Source organism: Bombus flavifrons, chromosome 5, assembly GCF_040668555.2.
Source record: "Bombus flavifrons isolate JBK064 chromosome 5, iyBomFlav1_principal, whole genome shotgun sequence".
Classification (NCBI taxonomy): Eukaryota; Metazoa; Arthropoda; class Insecta; order Hymenoptera; family Apidae; genus Bombus; species Bombus flavifrons.
In genome coordinates, this window is record NC_138446.1 from 13,051,107 (window position 1) to 13,074,120 (window position 23,014).

At 39.6% G+C, this 23,014-nt stretch overlaps 1 protein-coding gene across 2 annotated transcripts in view; it reads left to right on the forward strand.

Moving 5' to 3' along the window:
• The window catches only part of sick (sickie), a 193,147-nt gene that overhangs the window by 4,082 nt on the left and 166,051 nt on the right, over nt 1–23,014 (forward strand). Inside the window, exon 2 of one of the 2 annotated variants that reach the window (XM_069112536.1) lies at nt 6,060–6,155. In XM_069112536.1, the coding sequence (XP_068968637.1) occupies nt 6,090–6,155 (66 nt within the window). In that variant the 5' untranslated portion in view covers nt 6,060–6,089. Of the gene's footprint in view, nt 1–6,059; nt 6,156–22,151; nt 22,427–23,014 lie in introns of those variants that run through there. The other variant, XM_069112538.1, reaches the window with a different exon arrangement.

Consider the following 23,014-nt stretch of genomic DNA (forward strand, 5'->3'; position numbering starts at 1 on the left):
CAGGAATATTTCCGTGACAATCTCAAAGGAAAGAGCTTAGAGTTTCCAACGAAATACAATTTTTTTTACTATGGTATATGAAGCTACGACGTTGAAAGAAGCATTGGGCTATAAAAAGAAGTGGTACAGAACGAAATTTGAAGGCGAAATAACCAAAAGGAATTTTTCGAGTACAAAAGGTCAACGAGTTTGGCTTGCTTGACCCCGCTATTAAATCATACGAGAAAAGATTCCTTCGTTGGTGGTCTTCGTATCGTCCAGTTTTATTAATGGTGAGCTCGCCGAGAACAATCTTGCGGAGTTATCGCGATTATTTATACGTAGGTATTCGCTAAATTCGATGTTCGTATTCGATAAAATACTACTGGACAGCGACGATAAATTAACCGCTCGATGCTTTTGTTGGAATACGACTCGTATATATTGTAAAATGCTAAAACGATGCTTATATAAATATTCAAACTGATACTTATCGTAACTAACGTACGGAAAGAAGTATAATTTTCAGTGTAGTTAAGTGTTCGTTAGTAGCGTAGTTAAGATCAAAGCTTCTCGCTGGATGCAACGCATCGACCATGTTTTGCATTTCCGAATATCTCAACGGGGTGCAACAGAGTTTGTGGGATTACGGTACGGGGCATTGCGTGTGTCGCGGCATAATCGTAGAGACTGCTGGGACTACAAAGGCTAGTCAAGATTGAGATAAAGCGTAATTTACTCACTCCGACGACTCTTAATCGTTTGCGTTACTACTTGTCGCGTACTTAAGATCGACGGTGTCATCTGAAATGGTACTTTACCGTGTCATATTTTTTTCTTTTTTCTCTGTTTCATCTTTCACGTAAGAAACATATTCCAGTTTAATATGAACATTTTTATTAAAAGAGGAGAAGAAACGTTAATTTTCCAAGACGTTGGCAATTTTCTTTATACGCTTTATACGACCGGTTCCATTCATCGTGATTAATGCAATAAATTTTCGATGGTAACAAAATATTGGAATCTGTCGTTTCGGATCTCGATGACACGTAACAGATGAGATTACTAGGAATTTATTAGCAACCACCCTGCTGCTTCCAAATTGTGCCGGGTGTCAAATCGAATTTCCTCGGTTACATCCGGCTAGTGAATCACCATTTCCCAACATGAACACCGTAGTCTGTTTTCTTCTTTCCCCCTTGTTTTTATATCTTCGCGTCCAGATTTTTCTTTTCTATCCGCTAATCTCCAGGTTTAAATAAACTCCTTGGAATAGTGAACTGCCCGTGTAAGATTTGTCGAAGAAAAGGTCGAAGAAAGAAGAGGAGGCGAAGGAGTTTGGAATAGGGTGTGTTGTAGGTCCGTAGGTAGATAAATGGCCCGCTCTGCTGAACTTCTCTGATAGAGATATTAATCTTTCTCAAGGAATCTTCTCCTCCGTTATATCGTCGCTCTCCGTCCTTCAGCGTTGACCAATATCCTTGTCCTCCTCTGCCATCTTCGGTAATATCGTTATCCGTCTTTCCAAATCTTTCGTCTCTCTTTCGGACGTTGCGCTTGCTCGTAAGCCATCTCTCTCTATTTTTCGCAAGTACAACGGTATGAAAAGTAGAATACCATATGTCCATGTCAGAGGGGAGGAACTCGAGACACGACAGGCGGATCGGGCAACCTTGTTCCTAAAAGTCAATCCTCAAAGACTTCCATCGTGCAAATAACTTTTGTTTACCGTGTTCTCGTACGTATTACGGTCTGATTTTTCATACGTGTTAGATTTAAAGCGTACGCGTGTTTTCTTAAAAAAAAAACGATAACTCAGCATTGGTAAAGTAGCGTTAACAAAAGATTTGTAGGCCTTTCGGTGGGAAGAAGATATCGCAATCTTGTGCCGTTAAGGAAACTTGAAAGTCGCTTATGTAATACTTTTCATTCATTGCTGTTCTTATATTCAAGATGGTCGCATAAAACGATTGTATCTCTCCTTTTATGGTTCGTACAGAAGCTACAAAGACGCGTGCAAATGTTTCTTTACCATTAACGCGTGATACCATCGTAGAACAAATTTTTGCATACGGATATCGGAAAAACGTTGGGACAACGAACCGTATAATATATTTTAATTGTCTGCGAAGTAAAGTTCCTAAGTATTAATAAAACGTGAGTGAGCAGCGGTTTTCTCCAATGTCCAGGATATGTATCCGGTGGGTGATTATAGCGGTGGACATTGGTGTTGCGTTGTTCGTGACGCAGCGGTGTCGTTATAGGCAGGTGTGAGAGGTCCATAGTTTCCACACATGGAAATAAATGCACTGCGTTAATACATACGTACGCGCGAGTACATGGTAGTAGTGGGCAGAATGCGTGTGCGCACACGCGTGCGAAAACGCATAAATATACAAGAGAAACACGTTCACCTACACTATCGCGCGTCGGTGAACGACTAAGTGGGAACAATATAGTGTTCCATGGGGATGCATGGTGTGGCACAGAGCGTGGAATCGCCGAGGTGGGGACAGATCGATAGCAAAAGGGGCCTTCCAGACCTTATGGTGCCTCCTCCACCTCCTATTCCTCCTTCTCTTCCTGTTCGTTCTCTGCCTTGTTCCGTTCTATGAAATTAACGTCCGTTTGTATCCTAGTTTTTCTAAGTTTCCAGAGCATTCTGCTCGATCATGTTCGATCAGTGTGCTATCGAATGCCACTGTTAAATTACGTTCGCGTGTAAAATTCGCATACGCTCTCGCGAATGGTACTATTTCTAGTCTGTTTGGCAAAATTTGAAGAAAATTAAACTCTTTTTACCGTAATTTTAAATATCGTATTACTAGAATATCCAACGTTTACGTGTATTATATCTTTTAACGCCCAAATTTCATTCCTTGAGAACGTTTTGAAATTATTAAAGAGCAATTTTGTCAATTGTAGAAATCCTTAGATGTTTCCAAACGAAGTTAACTCTATCGATGCTTAATAGGAATGATAATTTTCCGAGCTTATAGTTTTAAGAAAATAACGGTGTGACCGTTGGGTCTACAGGAGGTTACATGAGAAACGATCTGGTATCCAATGGCGTGCCAAGGGAACGGGGTTCGGATATAGTGATTAAAGCGATACTTCCGCTGGTCGTTATCGAGCCGCGAAGATAGCATCGCGGTTCTCGATCACTGTCAGGACGCGAACCCCCCCAACACCATACCAGAAAATCCCCATACCGATGTACTACTGTTATGGGAATCTCCTTAAATTCCAAACTTGGCTTCTTTGCTTCGCCGTTTGTTTGTCGGTGAACTTTCTAATTAATGGAAACACGCGTTATCTATTCGCGGCGTGTTTTACACGTTCTTAATCGATTTTTTATCGAGGGAAAGGAACAGGTAATTAGAACGTTGAGTTCGATATATTTTATCTTCTAGGAAAATTTACCATTGTAAAAAACGTTCATTAAATTATTGGATCGTTGACCTTATCGTAACAATGCAAATATGCGTACGCCAGCGATTTAAAGCAGAGGCAAATGTACATGTTGCAATAAACTCGTACGATTTCATGGCGTACGAGCAATTAAACGTGCCGAGGCCTTGATCACCTCTGTTAATGAGAATTGCACTCGAGACTGGAATATTTTACTTTCTACTGTTTTATTCCACCGGTCAATTGAGCGTAACGATGTTTCGGTATATCGCTACCATAATAATTAAGTATTTCTTTTGCAGAGACTAATTGGTTTCACGTTATTTTAATCGATACGTATAATTGCACAGACCGTAATTAAGTAAAAGGGATATTCATTCGTAATATCTTATAAAAATCATACTTTATCTTATAAAACGATTATATTTCTATTTATTTATAATCGTATTTATACTTTACTTACTGTAACTTATCTATGTTGTTTATTGTTTCTCTAATACGTGTGTACTACGATCCACAAAACCATAAAATAGACGCCGTAACTAATCTCTCGACACGCTATTAGTCTATTTACGACGCTATAATATGTATTTGAAGTTGTACAACGCATCTAGGGGTGGTAAGACTGTGGAAACAACGAAGAGGAGGGGTGCAAACATACGAAGCACGTTCTCGTGCACAAGAAGCGGAAGCTGATAGAGAGAGAGATAGAATGTATTAAAATATGAGAGTACTTGGTCAGCGGCCGCGTGTACGCGCGTTCAACAGTTCGAACATCGGAGTTTATGGTGTGCAGTATCATGGGAGGCAGGGTAGGCGGGTGTCGAGCCTCATTAGACAGCACGAGACCCCGTGCATCGTGAGGGGTTGCCGCATGGGACTCGATGGAAGTGCGTACGACGAACCGGAAACTAACGACGTTACCCCCTCTATCCTATCGACCTTTCTTTTGCGCTTACGTTTTCGATTCTTGTGTTCGATCGACAGATGTACATCATGGAAGAGAATCGTTTGTTTTAAGGGTTTACCCGTGAATCGACGCGCGGTCAAACACGATAAAAAGCGAATAATATAGCAGGTCTGGTCTTCGTCTCTTTCTATTGGGAAATTTCAAGCGCGAACCAGACGAATGTTGTTATTTCTGTCTGCAATTTAAATACATCGCATTTAAATACATCGATGTTTGTAATTAAATAAAATCAAGATACGATTATATGAAATATCATTTAAGAAGCTTCTTGTATTATCGATTAACGCATTCCTTTATTAATATTTTTGTTACTTCGACATTCGAAATATAATTTGGTATTCAGGCTTAGCGTTTATAATATCGCATATAGCGACGGACAGCATCCATAGAGAGCTTATGCGTGCTTATGCGCTCGAATATAATGTAAGAGATTTGGGCGTAATATCGAAGGTTGTAAATAGGCGCGATAGCAAATTGGCGAGTTCATTTGTCGTGTATTAACGGTGTTTATACTCGCAGCCTGCGGGGACAACGCTATCGTCGTTAATCACGACAAATTCGCCGTGATTAATTATGCTTTTCGCTCGATTAGCTTTCCGTATCGCGAGAGTGCTCCCTCTGTCTCTTTCGGTTGTTGAATATTCGTCCTCTCCGATTTTTCTTCGTCTCTCTTTTTCTCTACGCGGTACTCCTCTCCCTATCCTTCTTCCTTAACCCCTGTTTTCCCTCTCCCTCTTTTGTCAACGAATAATCGACGAACGCCGCGTTTTGTCGTCCAACGATCAGACCCTCGACGCTCGCGTTTCACCTCTGTTTTATTCCGAGTTGAAAGAGCGCGCGATGTTATCCTTGAACAAGACTTCAAGTATCGTAAAAGGTGCGGCTCTCTTTGATGATCCACGAACGATCGCGGCAAACCCAATTGCTTTCGTTATCGATCAGACTTTTGCAGGTTTAAGACCGTCGTTTGTTGGAGGCTCCTCTCTTTATAATTTACAATTTACGAGTTCTTCGGCAAGCTTAATCTCTTCGTCGTTATGCATCCTCATTGTTACGTCATGTTCTTTATCGCGTAATCAAATATTTATTTTTTTACGTTTGATATTGTTTTTCAATCAATTACATTCGCGAATATAGCACGGACGAAGAAATCGTATTTTCCATCGAAGCAACGAATACACAAAAGATGGTTGGCTATTCGAGCGATATATTCGTGGATTTTCGTTCTAGAAGAATATCAGGAAAACAAGGTGGTGCTCGAAAGAGACGAGAAACTTCGTCCCTTCGACCGGATGTGTCATTTGGTACCTGGGTCACGTAGCTCTTCGTATTGACAGGCCGACCAGCCAACCAGCCACCCTCTACCCTTCTCTCGTCTGCTCCGACTCTTGTTTCTGGCCTAGCTTTATCCAGATTCTGCGGAACAATTGCGTCCTCTTTTTGCTTTCGCAGGATAACGCAGAGGATTATTGCTCGTTCTACTTACTCTTATCACTAGTCGAGATTTTTATATTGTTTGAAATCTATGTTAAGAAAGAATCAAATGTGTGTGTGTGTGAGTAAATTAGTGGACCACTTTATATCAATTCATTTAAATATTTTGCTCAAATTTCCCCTGCTTCTACTTGTTCTACTAAATTTAACTTTCGTTACGTGTATCAAAGTAGATTAAGTAACGCTTAGTTCTGTTTGCTTACAGAGTATTTAGTGTAGCAGATATGGTACAGCGATGAGCCTGCAGGCACAGGCTCAAGCACAACGCTCTACGAGGTACTCCCCTCAGGGGACCATCGAGGTAAGAAATTACGTTTATATCGACTTTTCTCTTAGCCATGTTCGCGATGGTAAAGTCAGAATGTCGAATGTTACGACAAAGATTGAATCGTGTCACTGCGACGTAAAATCCGGACGATGAACAAGCTTGTCAGTCGATCGACACTTCGAAAAAGTAGAAATATCAGTTTAATCATCGAGATTAAAGAACATGTTTACGATTACTCCAGCCAAATTGGAAACAATAGCTCCGACGCAAATTACATTCGTTTTCCTCGATGAGTTTTAACGTAATTAACACGAACACTCTCTTCGGTGGTTGGTATCGTCATACGTTGACTACAATTCACTCCTCTCCTCGTTCATCATTGGGGTTAATCCTGTACGTGTTCGAGTGTACGCGACCTTGTATTACTTCCTGCGTACTCTGAATTCTGGTTTGACGGAGCATCGGGGGGGAAAAGAGTTCGTAATTTCGTGGCTGTAATTATTGGTGTGAACATGGAATTCCACGCTATTGTACGCTGCTGAGGAATTCGCAGAAAAATTTATCGGACGCTCCAAAAATGTGAATCGTTTTGATCGATTTCAAACGACTTTCGAATACACCTCGAATAGTATTTATCATTTAAAATAGCGCGTAGAAATTAATTATCTAATCCGCGATTCTTTCTTTTCTCCTTTTTTTTTTTGTAGTTGTCCATTACCGGATTCCATTAGAAATTATCCATTTGTTTTGGAGGCGAAATATTTAGTCTCCGTTTGCTGGGCACACGGAAGGTGGAATTTAACGGAATTAAGTTTCTTCTTTCCTACAGCTGTAACGCAATTAACAGAGGGATATTCTTATGCGATAATGTCTGGCCGTTAACTACGTTTCCATCCCTTTCTTAACGTTAATCTCCAGTCTAAACGGTTAATACTGTGCGCCCTTTATTTTAATTCTCTAGACTTACGGAAAAACTCTGTCTTTCTGCTGCTACTCACAACAAACCAACATTTACATAATTGAAATTCTTCATCGTGATAATGCATCCATTGTTATTAAAATTAGGATTAGTGATAGAATTACGAGCGAATATTATATCGTACAACATACTGCACATATCTGTCTATTAAATAAACTTGTAATCCGACTAATCGGATAAATAATAATCACCAATACATATACAACCCTTTAAATTGATATCAAACAGAGATGCATGGTAAGATATAAATTGCGCGCAAAAGATTATTATAAGCTAAATCTTCATAGATTTACAATTAAGCCCGCATAGTGCCATTTTCTTTTATTTCACATGCTATACGACTGTTTATACGTGCAATATGTTACGAAGACTTTTATCGCTTCCCAACGGTGTACACGGTGTAAAGAGAGAGAGAGAGAAAGAGAGAGTGGAAGAGAAGGAAGAAAAAAGGAGAGAACGCGGGAATTCTCCGCAATGGCATGGAGGTACCAAGCATAATTTTCCACATGAATGCACTGCCGACTCGTCGCTTTTTCCTAATGACTGTCTTAATTAATATCCACCTAGGCGCGGTTGCGTCGAGCTGTCTGTACGCGATCGCGACCTTGTCGTCCCCTCTTCGTACCACGGATAATTTTCCGCGCGAATGACCGAACTTCACTCTCGTTCGTCGTCGGCGAGCCGTTGGCCGTCCTCGCTGCTCTTTTTTCCACCTTCTGCGTTCGACGTCAGTCGGTGTCGAGGGCCTTTACACGACTCAAGCAGACCTCGTGCGGATGACAAAATGCTAAAATTGCCGCGCTTCTGTGACGCTATTCTATCGCGCCATTCAAAACGATTATCGATCTTTCGATAAATATTCCATTAAAATTAGAAGTTGAGTCTCTGAACTTTGAACAATTGACTCGCATCTTTAGATTCTAAATTTTCACGATGTTCGTTGGACGAATTGTATCTGTGGTTCTTTGAGTTTCAATCGCGTTTCGCGAGAGCGCGGTGAGCTTCGTCGTGGTCCATTGAAACATTCGCGAAACGCAGGAATAAAATGCAACGTATTATCAAAAGCACGATGGAAACTCGACTACTGGAAATATGTGTGTCGTTCATTTGCATCGTTAACGTTACTTAACGCACCGGACGTATGCTTGTAAACGAAAGAATATTTAGAGCATCGAAAGAAACAGGTTGAGAGTACAAAACGGTGTATGGGAAGTACGAGCAAGCAGGGAATGTTTGCTCTCAGCTGTGTGCCAACTCGTTCGCTGCTTGTACGCTCTCAATACGCGTAACTGATTTCTGCCATGGAAAAGAAGCAAAACCCAGTTTACCTTAATTTATATCCGCAGAGTTATTCGTTAAAGATATCAAATAACGATTCGTAAGAATATCTTCGCGTTATTATAGTCTATGGGTTGGTAAAACAGTAAAGAAGAAACGTAAATTAATTTTTACAGAGTTTGAAAAATCAACGAACCTTTGAACGTATCACTTCCCTGGTAAACCGACGATACGATTCGTACATTCGATCGACGCGAGGATAAATCAAAAGAACGCTTTCAGTCGACCCTCAAAATCGACAATTTTTTAGATACAGCGGCTACAGAAAGTATTTGCACGTGTCTTCCAATAAAGCGGTTTTTTTCATCAGGATTCACGTTTCATTTTCGTAGTATGAAATTTTTGAAAATTTTGTAAATGTGTGAACTACTAAACGATACGAAATTTAATATACTCGGATCTGATTAATTAGTATATAAATACTACGATAAACACGATGATGAGCAAATACTTTTCCTAATCACCGTACGTCACTCTTCCGGTGATCTTAACGATAGGTCCATCTACCATACCAACCATAGGTCCGTCGTACCAACGATAGATGCGAAAGTGAAACGAAATTATGGTCTCAGCGGATGTTCTTTTTCGGGAGACAAAAGCATGTGGCTAACTGGTCTCAGCAAAGCTGCCGCTAAATGGTCGAGGTTTTCCAGCGGTGGTTTCGTTCCCTACTCCTCTCGGACGAGTGGTAAGCTACACAGACGAAGACGAAGAGATTTTGGGTGTCGAGTGAGCCACGCCCCGGCCATGAGGACGAGATGATACCATTTTGCAACCCTCTTGGTAGCTGGCTGAATCCCTCGGGACCACCTCCGTCCCTCCGTTGCGTAGATAATTAAAGATACAACGCCTACCTCTCGCAACACGCCGAAGAGAGGGCATTCTCTGCTGCAAGATCCGGCAACACTCGGAGGGTGAGAAAGCGCTAAATTGGCTTACGCGCGCAGAATCTTGCCATGCGTCATACAACGTGCCTTTACCGCGAAAACTTCTGCCTGGATGAGGATTCCATGCTGCGGCTTCCCCAAAATCCCTGTCGAATTTTCGCTGCCTCGGTCGATTATTTCTTTCGCTAAATTTACCGAAAAATACGTAGATGCGTACGACGAAGCTCTGTCTCCTCCTGCGACATAGAAACAGTGGGCAAAAGTGATCGCTGCCTTTCGAAGGGTTATCTGTACATTTTAGTATGCTGGGCTGTATTAAACCGACATGCTTTCTCGTCTGCTTCTGTTTCGTTCTATACGAAGGTTTTGCGAACTTAATTGACTCGTAGACAATTTACACGCACGAGAGCAATTGAAAGAGATCAGTCACATATTGCGAGAATTATTTTTTGGAAATTAAATTTACACGCGAAGTCCTCTTGGAAAATATTTACGTCAGAAATATCGATTTCTTAAAAGCGTTCGCACAACTTTATGGATTTGTCAGATATTGCTCATATCTCTGGATCAAATGAATCGCTCCCTTTTTTAGCTACGTTGTTTTAAAGTACACCCTCTCAACCACTAAATAACATCAAAATCGGGAAATCAGGCAAATTATACTTATCTATACTGTAATCTTTATTTATTGAAAGTTAAGTCCTAGTTGAAAAGGAAAGAATCTATAAAAATACTCAGATATTCACCGTTGTAACTTACAAACTGTTACCGATCACGAAAAATATCATCAAAATATATTTCAACAAAGCCCGTCTCTTGCAAAAGATGTCCCTTCGTTAAAGTCTGTCAAGTGTTCGTTCCATACCTACATACGAAATGTCAGTAGACTATCGTCAGACTATCTATCGTACGCGAATATTGCCAGTTCCATAGTCTTAGAGGATAGGAAGAATATACGCTTAATGGAGAATGGAGAATGGAGAAACGCACGGTAAGATCTCGCGAGTGTCAACGTAAAAATTATTGCATAAGGGAGAGGAACGTGGGGTGAAAAGCCGACTTGGGGATGCGTACCTTGCCTCGTGTGAATGCCCTTCGAGCGTATTTGCACGGTCAGGCATCGATTAGCCATTCGAGGATCGACCTAACCATCGTTCCGGAATTGCCTCGATATCTCCGTGAATGCTTCTCTCAGGCACTCTGCCCCCGATGCGAGTTTCTCGCAACATATTGAGCACACACAGAACAGGAGGGTGGTTATCGTTGTAGCATCGATATCGCGAATACGACTCGAGATATCGTCATGAGACAATTTCATACGACTGTTCGTTTCGCTTCGAGTAGAGTCAAGTTTTATTCCTGTGGACGCGCGGATCGTTCAACGACGAGACGCTCTCCTCGAATACGAGAATTCTCTAGAAGTAAAGTTTCATTCTCGGCTTCCAGTTTTCGTTCAACGTAACGCTTAATAACCATCGAGACAGAGTCTGCAGTCCTGTTACCAAAATTATTAACTAGCGGGCTATGGATTAAGTTGAAGCTGCTTCCAGAGGATCTACGAAGATATATTTAACCTCGTAGATGATAGGTCTTCCGATGATGGAATTTATGAATATCTTAGCCAACGTGCGTGAACATTTGTCGTCGAATTCTAACCGCTGATTATGGAAATTATACACTTAGCGCTAGAATTATCGACGATTAAACGTATAAGACTTTGAATCAACTACAAAAGAATACACTCGAGGCAAGCTTTTACCCATATACTATGTCCAATACAATAATAACTAACACGTTTAATATTTTAGAAAAAGTCGTTCAAAATCCCAAAACTGCACCGTTGTAAATCTATGATATCGTTATGAAAAATCAAAAATTGGTCGTGTCGAGGCTAGTAGTTCTGGTGTTAAATTCTCGTCTGGCTGAATAAATATAAGACATGTTTTGTAATCTATGAAAACGATTTTTGAAGAAATGCGATTTATAGAACCATCTGGACGAAGGTTTGAGGTTATTTTTTAAATCGTGTACACAAAAGTAGGGAAGTTGAGGAGTGGTGAGATAAGGTGCTCCCCAAGTTTTTCGCGTTGCCGAATTTTCCGCGCCCATGCCCACGTGCCACGATAAGCCTTTAATCGAAGATTAATATTACCGGGGTTGTTTGGTAGAACCCCTGTCACGCATCGCGATTAAGGGCAGACCTTACGTGCCGTGAGCTACTCTTTCTCTCTTCTGCAGATTTCTTTCCACATTTGCCTTTCTTTACGTTTCTTTCGGCGTATCATAAATACGCAATATCCTTTCCTTCTATCTTCCAACTTTCATTTTCTTAAATCTTTATACATATATTTCTTTGTATTAGGTCGTCCGAAAAGTTTCTTTCGTTTTGTAAGGAAATAATGGACGCACAATATTTCTCGTTTTATATTATTTTATCGAATTACGTACGATCCATTTGGTTCTATCAAAATAAAGATCACAACGTTCGACAGATTAGGTTTCATGTTTGTATAAAAATACATCGTTGTAAAAGACACGTGTGTAAGAGAAAGACATTTTTCGAACAACCTAATACGTATATCGGCCCATTCGTCGAAAGTTCTATCTGTCTGTTTTTAATCAGAAGATCGACATGGAAAGAGAGAAAAGCATTACGAGTTCAACCATCAACGTATTGCATTTAGATCTTTATCACAATTCCTGTCAATATAGGTAATTTCAGGATCATTCTACTCGTGTCGTTTTAGTGACACGTGTTCTTACTATCTTTTTCAATAAAAAACAAACAGTTCCTGAGCTAAGAAAACTTTCTTATCTTAAATATTTTTCTTTTTTTTTTTTTTTTTTTTATTAAATGTATTTCGATGGCAGTTTCGTTTAAAGTGCCGATTTACAACGAGAAATAGTTGTCACGAAACTAGCACATTTCCTCTGGTAATTTGAATATCAGGATCGTAGGAACGAGAGATATATAAGGAAATTCCGGTATCGCGATAGGTGAATAAAGGCGGTCGTAAATCAAAAGTCGATATTAATTGCCATATCAACACTAGGGAGAAATGTTTACATATGCACCCCGGGTATTTCACTAATTATTCTCTTCTTAAATATCTCATAAATCATCGTGCAATTAGCGATAAGTACTTACGTGTAGAATTGTACGACGTATTTACGTGAAACCAGACACTGACTGTAGGACGCGTAATGACACTATTACCGTTAATGTGTACGTCCTTGAAATTTCGATCAAAGGCTTTTCGTGTCCCTAATATCACTCGTTATCGTATTACCTCCTCTAGGGGCCAAAGCATAAGAAGGAAATTGAACTCACATCGAACTAGTAGTTAAATAACGATCAAATATCGTGCACGAAAATCTTTCCGTGCGTATAACTTAATTTATACGTATAATTATGCGTGTGAAAATTTAATATACCTAAGTAATTCTCCAACGCTCGAAAATAAACGACAATCGTTTATAAAGCGAGGAGAAACGCATCGATTATGAATAATTAGTTGTTGCGAATAAAAAATATTGTCTCGCTTCGCTCGAACAGCTGAATAACAGATTCAGTGAATTTTAACTCGCAATGGAATTACTAAGTAAACTTTATCCATGAAACTTCGAATCTTCCGAATTTGATCGTTCCATTACCCCCTCTCGACTTAGTCAAGGTTACGAAGTTCTAAACTTATCGCGCTATCGAGTCTTCTTTACCCCTTTACCCTGGCGCGCGGCACATTATTATGCATCCCCACGCTACCAAACTACAACTTTAATCATATTAAAACTAACGTCGGCCCCTTAACATGATAATATTATGAATATTACTCGGAATTAGGATAAACTTCGAAGTAGATCGAACATCGACCCTCCAATCTCTTTCGACAGATTCTTGTAACTTCTCGTTAGACGTATGTCTATCGGTACAACGTGATTTCTTTTGATTTCGAAGTTGTAAGAAAGCGTTGTTGATATATGGAACCTTGAAAGTTCTCCAACCTAAGCCCTCTTTCGCTCGCACTTTCCTCCTCGATTTCTTCCACTCTTTTCTGTTCTCACTTTCGTTGTCGTAAGAATTGAGAATCAATACCAGTGGAGTTTCTGCAACTTTACGCGAGGACTGCGGGGGAGGGGGAGGGGGTGGGACCGTGCTTCTAGAATTCGGGGTGGGGGGGGGGTGTTTCCAGGATATTTATGTGACAGCAGCTGTAACGTTCCAACCCCAGGGCTCGTTGGCTGGTTGGCTCAGGCTGTTTCAAATTCTAAGCCCTAATACCGCTTCTTTGGGGTACCTCGGGAAATATCGCGGGCCAAAGCAAAAAAAAAAAGAAAGATTCCACGTGCTACTCACCCCAGCGTGACATCATTTTGCTAAGAATGTATTGGAGAACCGCACATTTCTAGCTCTTAGGGGGCCGTTAGTAAATCATCGTAGATAATTTCTGCCGCGATATATTAACCTTTGTCGTGATCCTGAAATTTACCGCAGTGATGTTATATTGCATCGTAGATAGAAATGATGCGACGACAATTTGACGAAAATTATTGCACGATATAAAGGAAAGCTAGTGTCCTGAATAATTGTAATTCTAATATTTTACGTCGTAATGTACAATTATGCAAACGATTATAAAATCTGTCTCGTAAATGAGGCGGAACGAGCGAAGTGTTATGTAGTTGTTATATACTGTCGATGTTCAGTGTACTTTTGTACTTTATGTACGACCTGTTCATAATTTTCAATTAACAGTAATAGCAAAGATAATGGCGAACCCATGTATAGCGATATATTCGTAAAGGGAGAACAGCGCTTTGAGTCTCGATTGGGAAAACTTACTGTAAGTGTTTCGTATTGTATTTCACGCTTATAGAACCTACGCTTCTCAGTATTGTACAATAAGTTATTGTAATCTAAAAATCACATTTATCGAATTATCGATGAGATTGTATATCGAAAATATCGTATGGACGCTCGTTACGATGGTCGAACAAGGAGAACAAGTAGTATAAGTTAATCTATAGTCAGACGTCCAACGATAAATCTCCCATTGTCTATACTAGTAAGTAGAAAATACTGGCAATGAAAATAATTATCTACAACGATAGTAATATCGTTTCATTTTGTCATCGTTCGAGATGAAACAAGAGGAGCAAAAAATGAGAGAATGTAGGGAATTAATAAAAAAACAGGTTGTCGTTATCAGCGGTTACACATACGCATGAATTATCGTATCGCTTTGTGCAACAGAAAGTAACGAGCAAAAAGCGGTCTGCGTGTAAATTCTCGAAAGTTTTGCTGGAAGGCGAAGGGAGAGCTAGTGAAGGCATGCGTGATACTATGTAACGTAAGGGTAGAGAGTCGAGAGGGGTATGAAAGGCAAAGGAAAGATAGTGGCCAGCCATAAAACCGAATGATACTGTCCTTTCCCATGTTATAACGAGTCTTCGATACTCGAGTTTCGTTTACCCACTTGTTCGCGTGTTAATGACCATTGGAGAACACGAAATGAAAAATTGAATATTAGTGGCAGATAAACACGCTACAGGATCAAGGATCAAGATCAATTAATTCTCGGCGGTTTCTGACGGCGGCATCGACGTACACGTGCGTGAGCGCAATCTTGTTCAAACAATTAGTCTTTCTGCGAGACGTTGAAACGCACGGTTGTTCCTTTGAAATGCTCGTCGGAGGAAATGAGTGCGCGCATTTAGGCCGATAATATTCTTTCACCGATCTTACCAAGCCGGAACGTTGACAATAAAATTATTATTCTATGAATTTGTTGTCGTTCAAATATTAAAGTTTATTGTATAAACTAAAATATGTTGAAATTCTTTTTCAAAATACATTATCCAACATCGACGAGAACTTCGTTGACGGCTTTCGATGCTAAAGCGAGAAAAAAAGCGCTACAGGACGATTAATCTTGTCACGGTTAATTTCGTTTTAATTCGTCCGGCGATTCAACCGTAAATCAAACGGTATGTCTAGGTTCGTGATATCAAACGGGACGAAATTCGTCAACACCGTATCCGCGACTGCTAATGCGGTTTCCTCCGTCACAGGGAGCGGAAAGTGAAACGAAACGTCCTGGTGAATAAGCGAAACGAGAGAAAAAGCAAAAGCTGGCGACACGCGGAACGATCCCCTTGAAAGTTTAAAGTCAACTTTCGCTTTTCCAGCGTCGATCCGCTGGTAATGCCCTCCTGCTCGGCGTGCCGTTCTCCATTCCCCTATCTCCAGGAGTCAAGGTAATACTCGGCCGCAATAAACGCGGCTCACGGACTAAACTTTTCCTGGAACGGGACGCGCATGATCTAACTGCCACGTGGGAAAATCCGCCCCCTCGCTTCGTGCCGTTTCGTCGACGTGAAAACGCTGTATCGCGAGGGGGCGCATCGTTTTCTGCCGTTTCATAGAACAGGACCGTTTCCTCTTTTTCCCTTCTTTTTTTTTATTCCTCTCTCGAGTACGTGACCGAGAATTCAGATTTGATTTCACTTTGACGCTAGGTTTAGGCGTTAACAGATCCTTTCAACCGATACTTGTGATGTATTTTTTAGAAACTCGTCCAGTCTTATCTTCATCTGTTAACTGTTGTTTCATCGTATTTTAATATGGTAGATTATCGTTAAAATCTGTTACTTATTCGTTAATACGATTTATCTTATAATTAATCGAGTTTATGTGAACGTCACGTCATAGATTTCTAGCTTGACAACGTCACGTGTCGAGTCACTACATATTATATTCGACCTACATTTCTATATGGATAGAGAAAAGACATTTCGACGATAGTTATGACAAAATTGCTTTCTGCCAGATGGTATTCTATGACGTGCTCCTTTTTTGGGAAAGTCGCAGGTAGTTTGAACGTGGAGGGTGCGCGCGTGCGGGACAAAAGTTTCTCGGTGCTTCGAATTAATGGCAAATCCATAGTGGGAGCAGAGCGCGCGTAAGCTCGGCCCGACCTTGCCTCGCAAGCGCGATCTTCCGCTCGTGTTTAGTGCTTCGAAAGCTCCATCTCTCGAGATACGTCGGTAAACTACGTCGGAAACTTAACTCTCTTCTGCACGAGCGTAGCTTAGCTTATCCATCGAGCTTTTGACCGTCGTCGATAAACGTGTTTCACATGGAATGATCATATTTTGAAATTACATAGTTCATAATAAAAATAGACTGCGAATATTTACCCGAATTTATATTTTTAACAATATAACTAAACAGAGATTTGTTTCGTCTGTTAAATATCGTAACGAGTTCTTTGATTGGGATATTTTATATACTTTTGGATATCATGCGCATTGTGTAAAAGTAAATCAATTTTACAAAAATGTAATCACCGTTTGCTTCGTTAAATCGAAACACGTTAATAATATTCGTTTGTCGCTATTACAAATTTCATAACTAAATTACCCAAGATTTTATTATTATCATCGATCAATGAACTTTGAAGGAACGAAGTTTCTTGTGCAACAATCTGGTACTGGAGATCTACAGTCTTAAACACGTCAGCCTAATTATTCCGATCGTGATGTATCATTCTAATCACGTACAAAGGGTGCAGCCTGGAAGTCACGTTTCCTATTAAGGCTCGTTTGCCTCCCAGATTCAATTTACTCGTTCGATCACGGCAATATTGTAGTTGGAATTGTATAATATTCGATGCGTTTACGCGAGCAAAGCATGAGCTAAATGATGCATGCACGCGTGCACAGCTTAAGCTGATTCAAGGGGATGAGAAGGGGAGGGAATTGGCAAGCGATGCAGAGTATCACGGGGGATGCTTATTCCTGTGTGCAACACACGGGGGTGCAAGCTTAATCTTCGGACGAGCCAGGCGGGTAACCTATAACGGGATGTGTCGGGATTATAAGTTGTAAGCTCCGACCCGCGAAATCCCATTCGTTAATACACGAGCTTGTGGTCAACCCGCAAGTGGATCGAGATTTTTTGTTGTTCGACTAGCTCTCTTTTGCGTGCGAACCTCAGGGATTATCTTTATCGCGACAGCGTTGATGAAAGTATTAAGCAATTTTAATGATAAATTTCTCAGCGGCGTTTAATTCTTTAACCCTTAAACGCATGATCTTCTCCAAATGGATTGAACGTTTCTTGAATCGATCGAGTAACAATAAAATATTTTAAAAGGAATAACAATGATAAAAAAAATAAGACGAATAATAAAACAAATGGTTATACAAAATGATTACATATCCTGTCTTTATATGATATTATGCGGTTGTATGACAGCTAAGAGTAATTTGTTTCATGGATAAAGCTGGAAAATTAAATTAACGCATTCCCTTAGAGGGAAAGAAACGAATTCACGTCTAGACGAAGAAGGGTTGGCTTATTCTCAAAAGTAACGATTTAAGACCTATTTGGCACGGATCGTTTATTTCCTGAAAACTCGTGGCCAGGGAGGACTTTGTTTCAGTGGGGTGGTTTGATTCATTCTTGGAGTATGACTAGCTTCCTCGGTATGAGTCACGTTTTCAATTAAAAATTACTGTTCTGACATTATGGAAATTAAACCATCTTGTTAAATTTCTTTTTAATTAGAAAGAACATATTCCTTTCGTCATATTAAAAAAAAAAAAAAAAAAAAAAAATATGATAACGAGCTACTGTTTGTTTCATGAATCTATTCGAGATATACTATGGTTTCTCATATTTGTGGATTACATTTTATGATGTTTCTGTCCCCGTGATCGGGGAATGGCAATGGACGTAGTTTGATGGAGGAGACCACGATGTTGGCGCTGAAGGTCCATTATGCTACCGCGATCCCTCGCAAAATCGACGTCAAAATATATCCCACGCAATCCTGCGTAGCATGAACCCTTCATTTTCAACGCTTAAGCGCGCATACCGAATTTCCAATATTTTTCATTAAACTTATGCTTTGACCGATAATAATTACATAGATACTATATCATCTAGGCTTTAAATAAAGCGAAATATAATTTGAAATCGTCAATCGTACGACAAACAACATTTTACGAAATTAGAAGAAGACAATTGTTCATAAAACTAACGTTAAAACATTTTAAGATATTACGCGTTTATACATAGTTAAAAATGCACCAACGCAATTTACAAAACGTGTCCGTATCGGTCTCCTATTTTTACGGTCCAGATGAAGAGTTAGGGGATGTGTCTTGTGGTGACTGGTTCGTGGTATGGGGTTTCAAGACCCTGTTACGGCTGCCGGGTAGACCGATGAGATTTTATCCAAATGATATTCATGGGCAACGCGCATTACACTACGAAAACAATAAGATGAAACCCGTCAGATAAGCAGAAGTATCTATTATCACTGACTGAACTAGCGATAATATACTTTTAAAACCGCATTCGAATACTGAAATTTCTTATTTGATCTTCCCTTGCGTTTTAATATATTTACATTTTAACATACTTTGATTGGAACAAAATCTCGTTAATTAAACACATAAAAAGATAGGTAAAATATAAATATTTATTGCGTACATCTAATTGTGTATATTTATACGTATATACTCATTCTTTACATTTGATTTTCACGAATGTCATAACGAAATTCACACATCTTTTTTTCATCAGTTTTTGTTCTCGTTGATTAGAATTTCCATTATGCTCTGTCAAATAAAATTGTTTCTATTCCATTGCGCACTGCCTAGATATAACAGTAACCGTTTCTCTCAACACATGTTTGAACGAAAGGGTTTGTATAGCGGTAGACGGACGTGTCTTGTGGAATTCATAACAACGTATTGGTAAGAACGAGTGTTGCTCGTTGCAATATGGTACAATCATGCACCAACCCCGTAGCCGAATGTAATTAGTTTTTAGCCCTAAAGCTATGATAGGGGGCTGGACTAGGCGCCTAGGGTCCCATGGACTTTTCCATGTGCGCCCACTTATACTCCTAGCGCCCGATCTAACGCTGGAGGGTGGTTGTGTGCCTAGGGGTGGTTTCAGTTTGCCCGAGGCACCCTCGGCAAGTGCATCTATTGTCTGAGTGCAAGAACCCAAAAATACGCTTATCTGTTTCATTGACGGCCGAGTTGAACTTCGTGATTCCTTTCAACGCCTCTGGTAGACGAGTTTTTACGTTCTTTCGCCTTTTTCTTTCGATTACTCGCGCTCTTACTGCTTCGGTATATAGAGTTTCTAGAGTGTGAAGCAAAGCGAATTAAAGTGATTGGATATCTGTATGTGATCGATACTGTGAGTTCTCTTTTTCAAAGGGAATTAAGAAGTCGAAGTTAGTGATGGACTAAATCTGCTTTGTAATTAAGTGAAATGTCGAATGGAATAAAAGTGAAAAGTAATTTACTTGATTATAAGTATGACGGTGTTTCGTGATATCTTTCGTAGTAACTGTGATCACCGTGCTTGATAAGAATAAAGATGGGAAAGTGTCAGCAGAATTTCCGTTTTGATACGGATATCAAGTAATTAATGTGATTAAATTATTCCCTAATTACCGGCTACATATTTTCCTTTCGTTTAATTTTGTTTCGAAGGTGCGATAACTTTGAGAAAGTTATAATGGCTATTCAATCGTTATGTTATTTATTTTTACACAGTTTCTCATTGAACATAAAATTACCTAAGCGTCATCAGAACTTCCGATTCGATACAGACATAAAATAAAGTAATACGTTAGTGATAATCAAATATGGAAAAAGATATTAACATGTCGTCAAAGAGAAGAACTTTCCACGTGGATTGGGATTCTCCCAGTCATGAAACCGGTACTGTAAAAAGGAGGCCCACGTCCTTGAATACATCGGTTCCGATCTCAAGCAATTGCTTTGAAAATGTAGAATATTACGAAGTAAAAGATTGTATTGGTGGTTACGGCCTAAGGCTTCTAAAATCGTTCGATAGCCGATTGCTAGGATATGAGAACGTCGTATCCGAATTCTTTTCAAGCAAGCGCAGATCAAACGAAATGGAAGATACCGCCATTAAAGATAATGGAAACGGTTTAGAGCACCCTCGTTCTTGCGCAACCCCTTGCGAGGGAGATACGCGTAGAAAGAACGAAGATGCTGAAAAATTTCAGGATTTGCCATCTAATATAAAATCTTTCAGCGAGGAACGAAATTTACCTTGCAACTGGATCGAAGAAACATTATCAAGTTCGTATAATTCACTTTTAGAGAATTTGAATGACACAACGAAAGAAGAAAGTACGGAATTTATCAGCAAAATAAGAAAACACGTAGAAACTCAAGAAGATAGTGCCAATAAAATTAAAAGTAGCAGAATGGAAGATTCTATTAATTCATTATTTCAATTAACCGTAACAAATGACATAGACGATTCAGGCCAAGAGTTGTCGAAGGAAAGTTCGAAAGTTAATACGAAGAAGGATTTTGATTTAAAGTTACATCGAGAATCTTTTGAATGGAAATCAAAGATATCGAAAGTTATGAAGGTTTCCGGAGCGAAGCGGAAGTTAGATACGATCAAGACAAAAAGTTTGATTCCAAAAGCAAAACCGAAGAAACAGATTTCGAGTGGACGAGGTCTTGTAAATTCTAGTTCGGAAAGTTCGGGTATAGGTTCCCCTCTGTCGCCTTTATCGCCGTTAAAGGATACATCGACTAACGTAAAAGATATATCCGCAACTTCGATCAAGAGCAGTGGCAGCAAAAGTTCCGGATTCGGATCTCCAGATTCACCGTTGTCCCCGGAGAGTCAGAAATATACAGCGTTTTACTTGATTGAGGAGCAATTGGAAAAATTGCGAAACTGCCCTTGCGAGAAACGACAAGCTCGGGTAAACTTTTTCTTTTCTACAAGTTACATATCAAGCATCGTTATTGTCGTTCATTAATTGTTGTAATTAGAAACTGAGTAAATTCTAACCTCTATAAGATGTATGTTTGCAGTAGATACCTTGCTATTTCCATATTTACGTAATATACATCTTGGAATTTGTTTCAAAACATTGTCAATATAATATTCGCGATGTTATTATAAGGTTTCTAAAAGTTTTATATAACACAAGTAGCATGTTCGTTAAAAGTTCCCCGTTAAAAGTAGTCAAACGCTTCTATGAGTCACTATACCTACATGTATAGTTATACAATCGTAACAATATATTCCACGAAATGAAGATCTACGAACGCTTAGCCAATTGTACGTCACGAAAAATCGGAAGGTCTAGTAATACTTACGGAGACAGCTATAAATCTTATGAGTCATGTTCCAGGGGCGAAGCAAGTCCCGTGGGTGTGCAACCACGTGGTGCAAAGGAATTACGTTCACCCTCTTTCGACGATGCGTTTCTCCACAAGCTACGGCGCGGCGCGATCATATGCGTGTAAAGCGTGCGTGCTTCTCATTCATGAGGATGCTTCCTCGCTAGCGTTAACCTCGCATTCCTGTTTCTTTCTGCTAGACCCTTCACGAGATCCGACATACCGTTCAAGCTTCCCATTAAAGAGAAAGGCTATTAGTGTTGTTATTTCTTACCGAGGGATGGCGACACTTCACACTTCGTAAATACGTATACGTTATACACTATCGGTCTAACGAATATTCGATAAAACAAAAAATAAATAAATTTCTTTGAAATTGCTTAAACGATGTGCTAAATTAATTATATTTTATCAAACCCTTGCACATTTTCAATAACGTTTCAATTATGAGAAGAAAATAAGTCAAATATGACCTTACCTAAGCATATTGAATTCGAATCACGTATGGTTTCCCGCGAAATTAATATCTTCAAAATCGAATAGATCCTCGATACGGGGTCAGTAGTCGATAGAGATTGGTTTTTGTCAAGTATGGAAGGAAGCAATTCCCTCCTAAGACGTTTGTCCTGCTCGTAAGGAATTCGAATATCCTTCTTAGGTGAACCGAGCTCATCGACCATTTATTCCGCGTGGTTCACCACCCTCAGTCGCGAAACCACGTGCGGGAGATATAACGCGGTTATACGTGCACCGTCCAAATGTGCCACGGCATTCTTTTTCTTTCGAGTGATATCGACTCTGGAGGCGAATCTCCTTCTTTTATCTCCTGTTTCGTCTTTGTTGAGCCCTCGGGACGATTATAACTAAACCTTCGTGTGCCGGAGCAGAGACAGGTAAGATCAACTAGTCACGAGAGCTTTCTGTATAAGGGAATACGTCTTTTTATTCGTACACTTTCAAACTTGTCACGAATGTTGTACCAGCTTGTGCAATGCTTTATCGTTTAAATTAATCATCAAGAGTTATTAAATTATTCTCGTTTTCTTCGCTACTAACGATAAGAAATATATGTATTACATTGACGTGATCTTGTTTTATGCATCCTAACCTTTAACGTTTCTATCTATTTATGCAACAAATTTCTAACTTCGTCGATGCTAAAGATATCTGTACTAAAGAGATTTATTGATTTATATGAAATATTTATCCGGAATTTGAATATCATCAATTAAATTCCGAGCTATTTTTAACTTTCAGCTTGAAACAAAAGTCTGTTATAATTATGTATCTACTAAATAGAACGCCATCGGCTGCGCGCGCATTTCACATATATTTACATCTTTATTGCAAGTAATGTTTTGAACGAAACATTTTTATTTAACTTTTTTTAATTACTTTTATATTTATATGTTCAAATATTAAGTTATCTTTTATATTTCCATAGTTCTTAATAATAATGTTACCGTTAACTGCTTTTTATC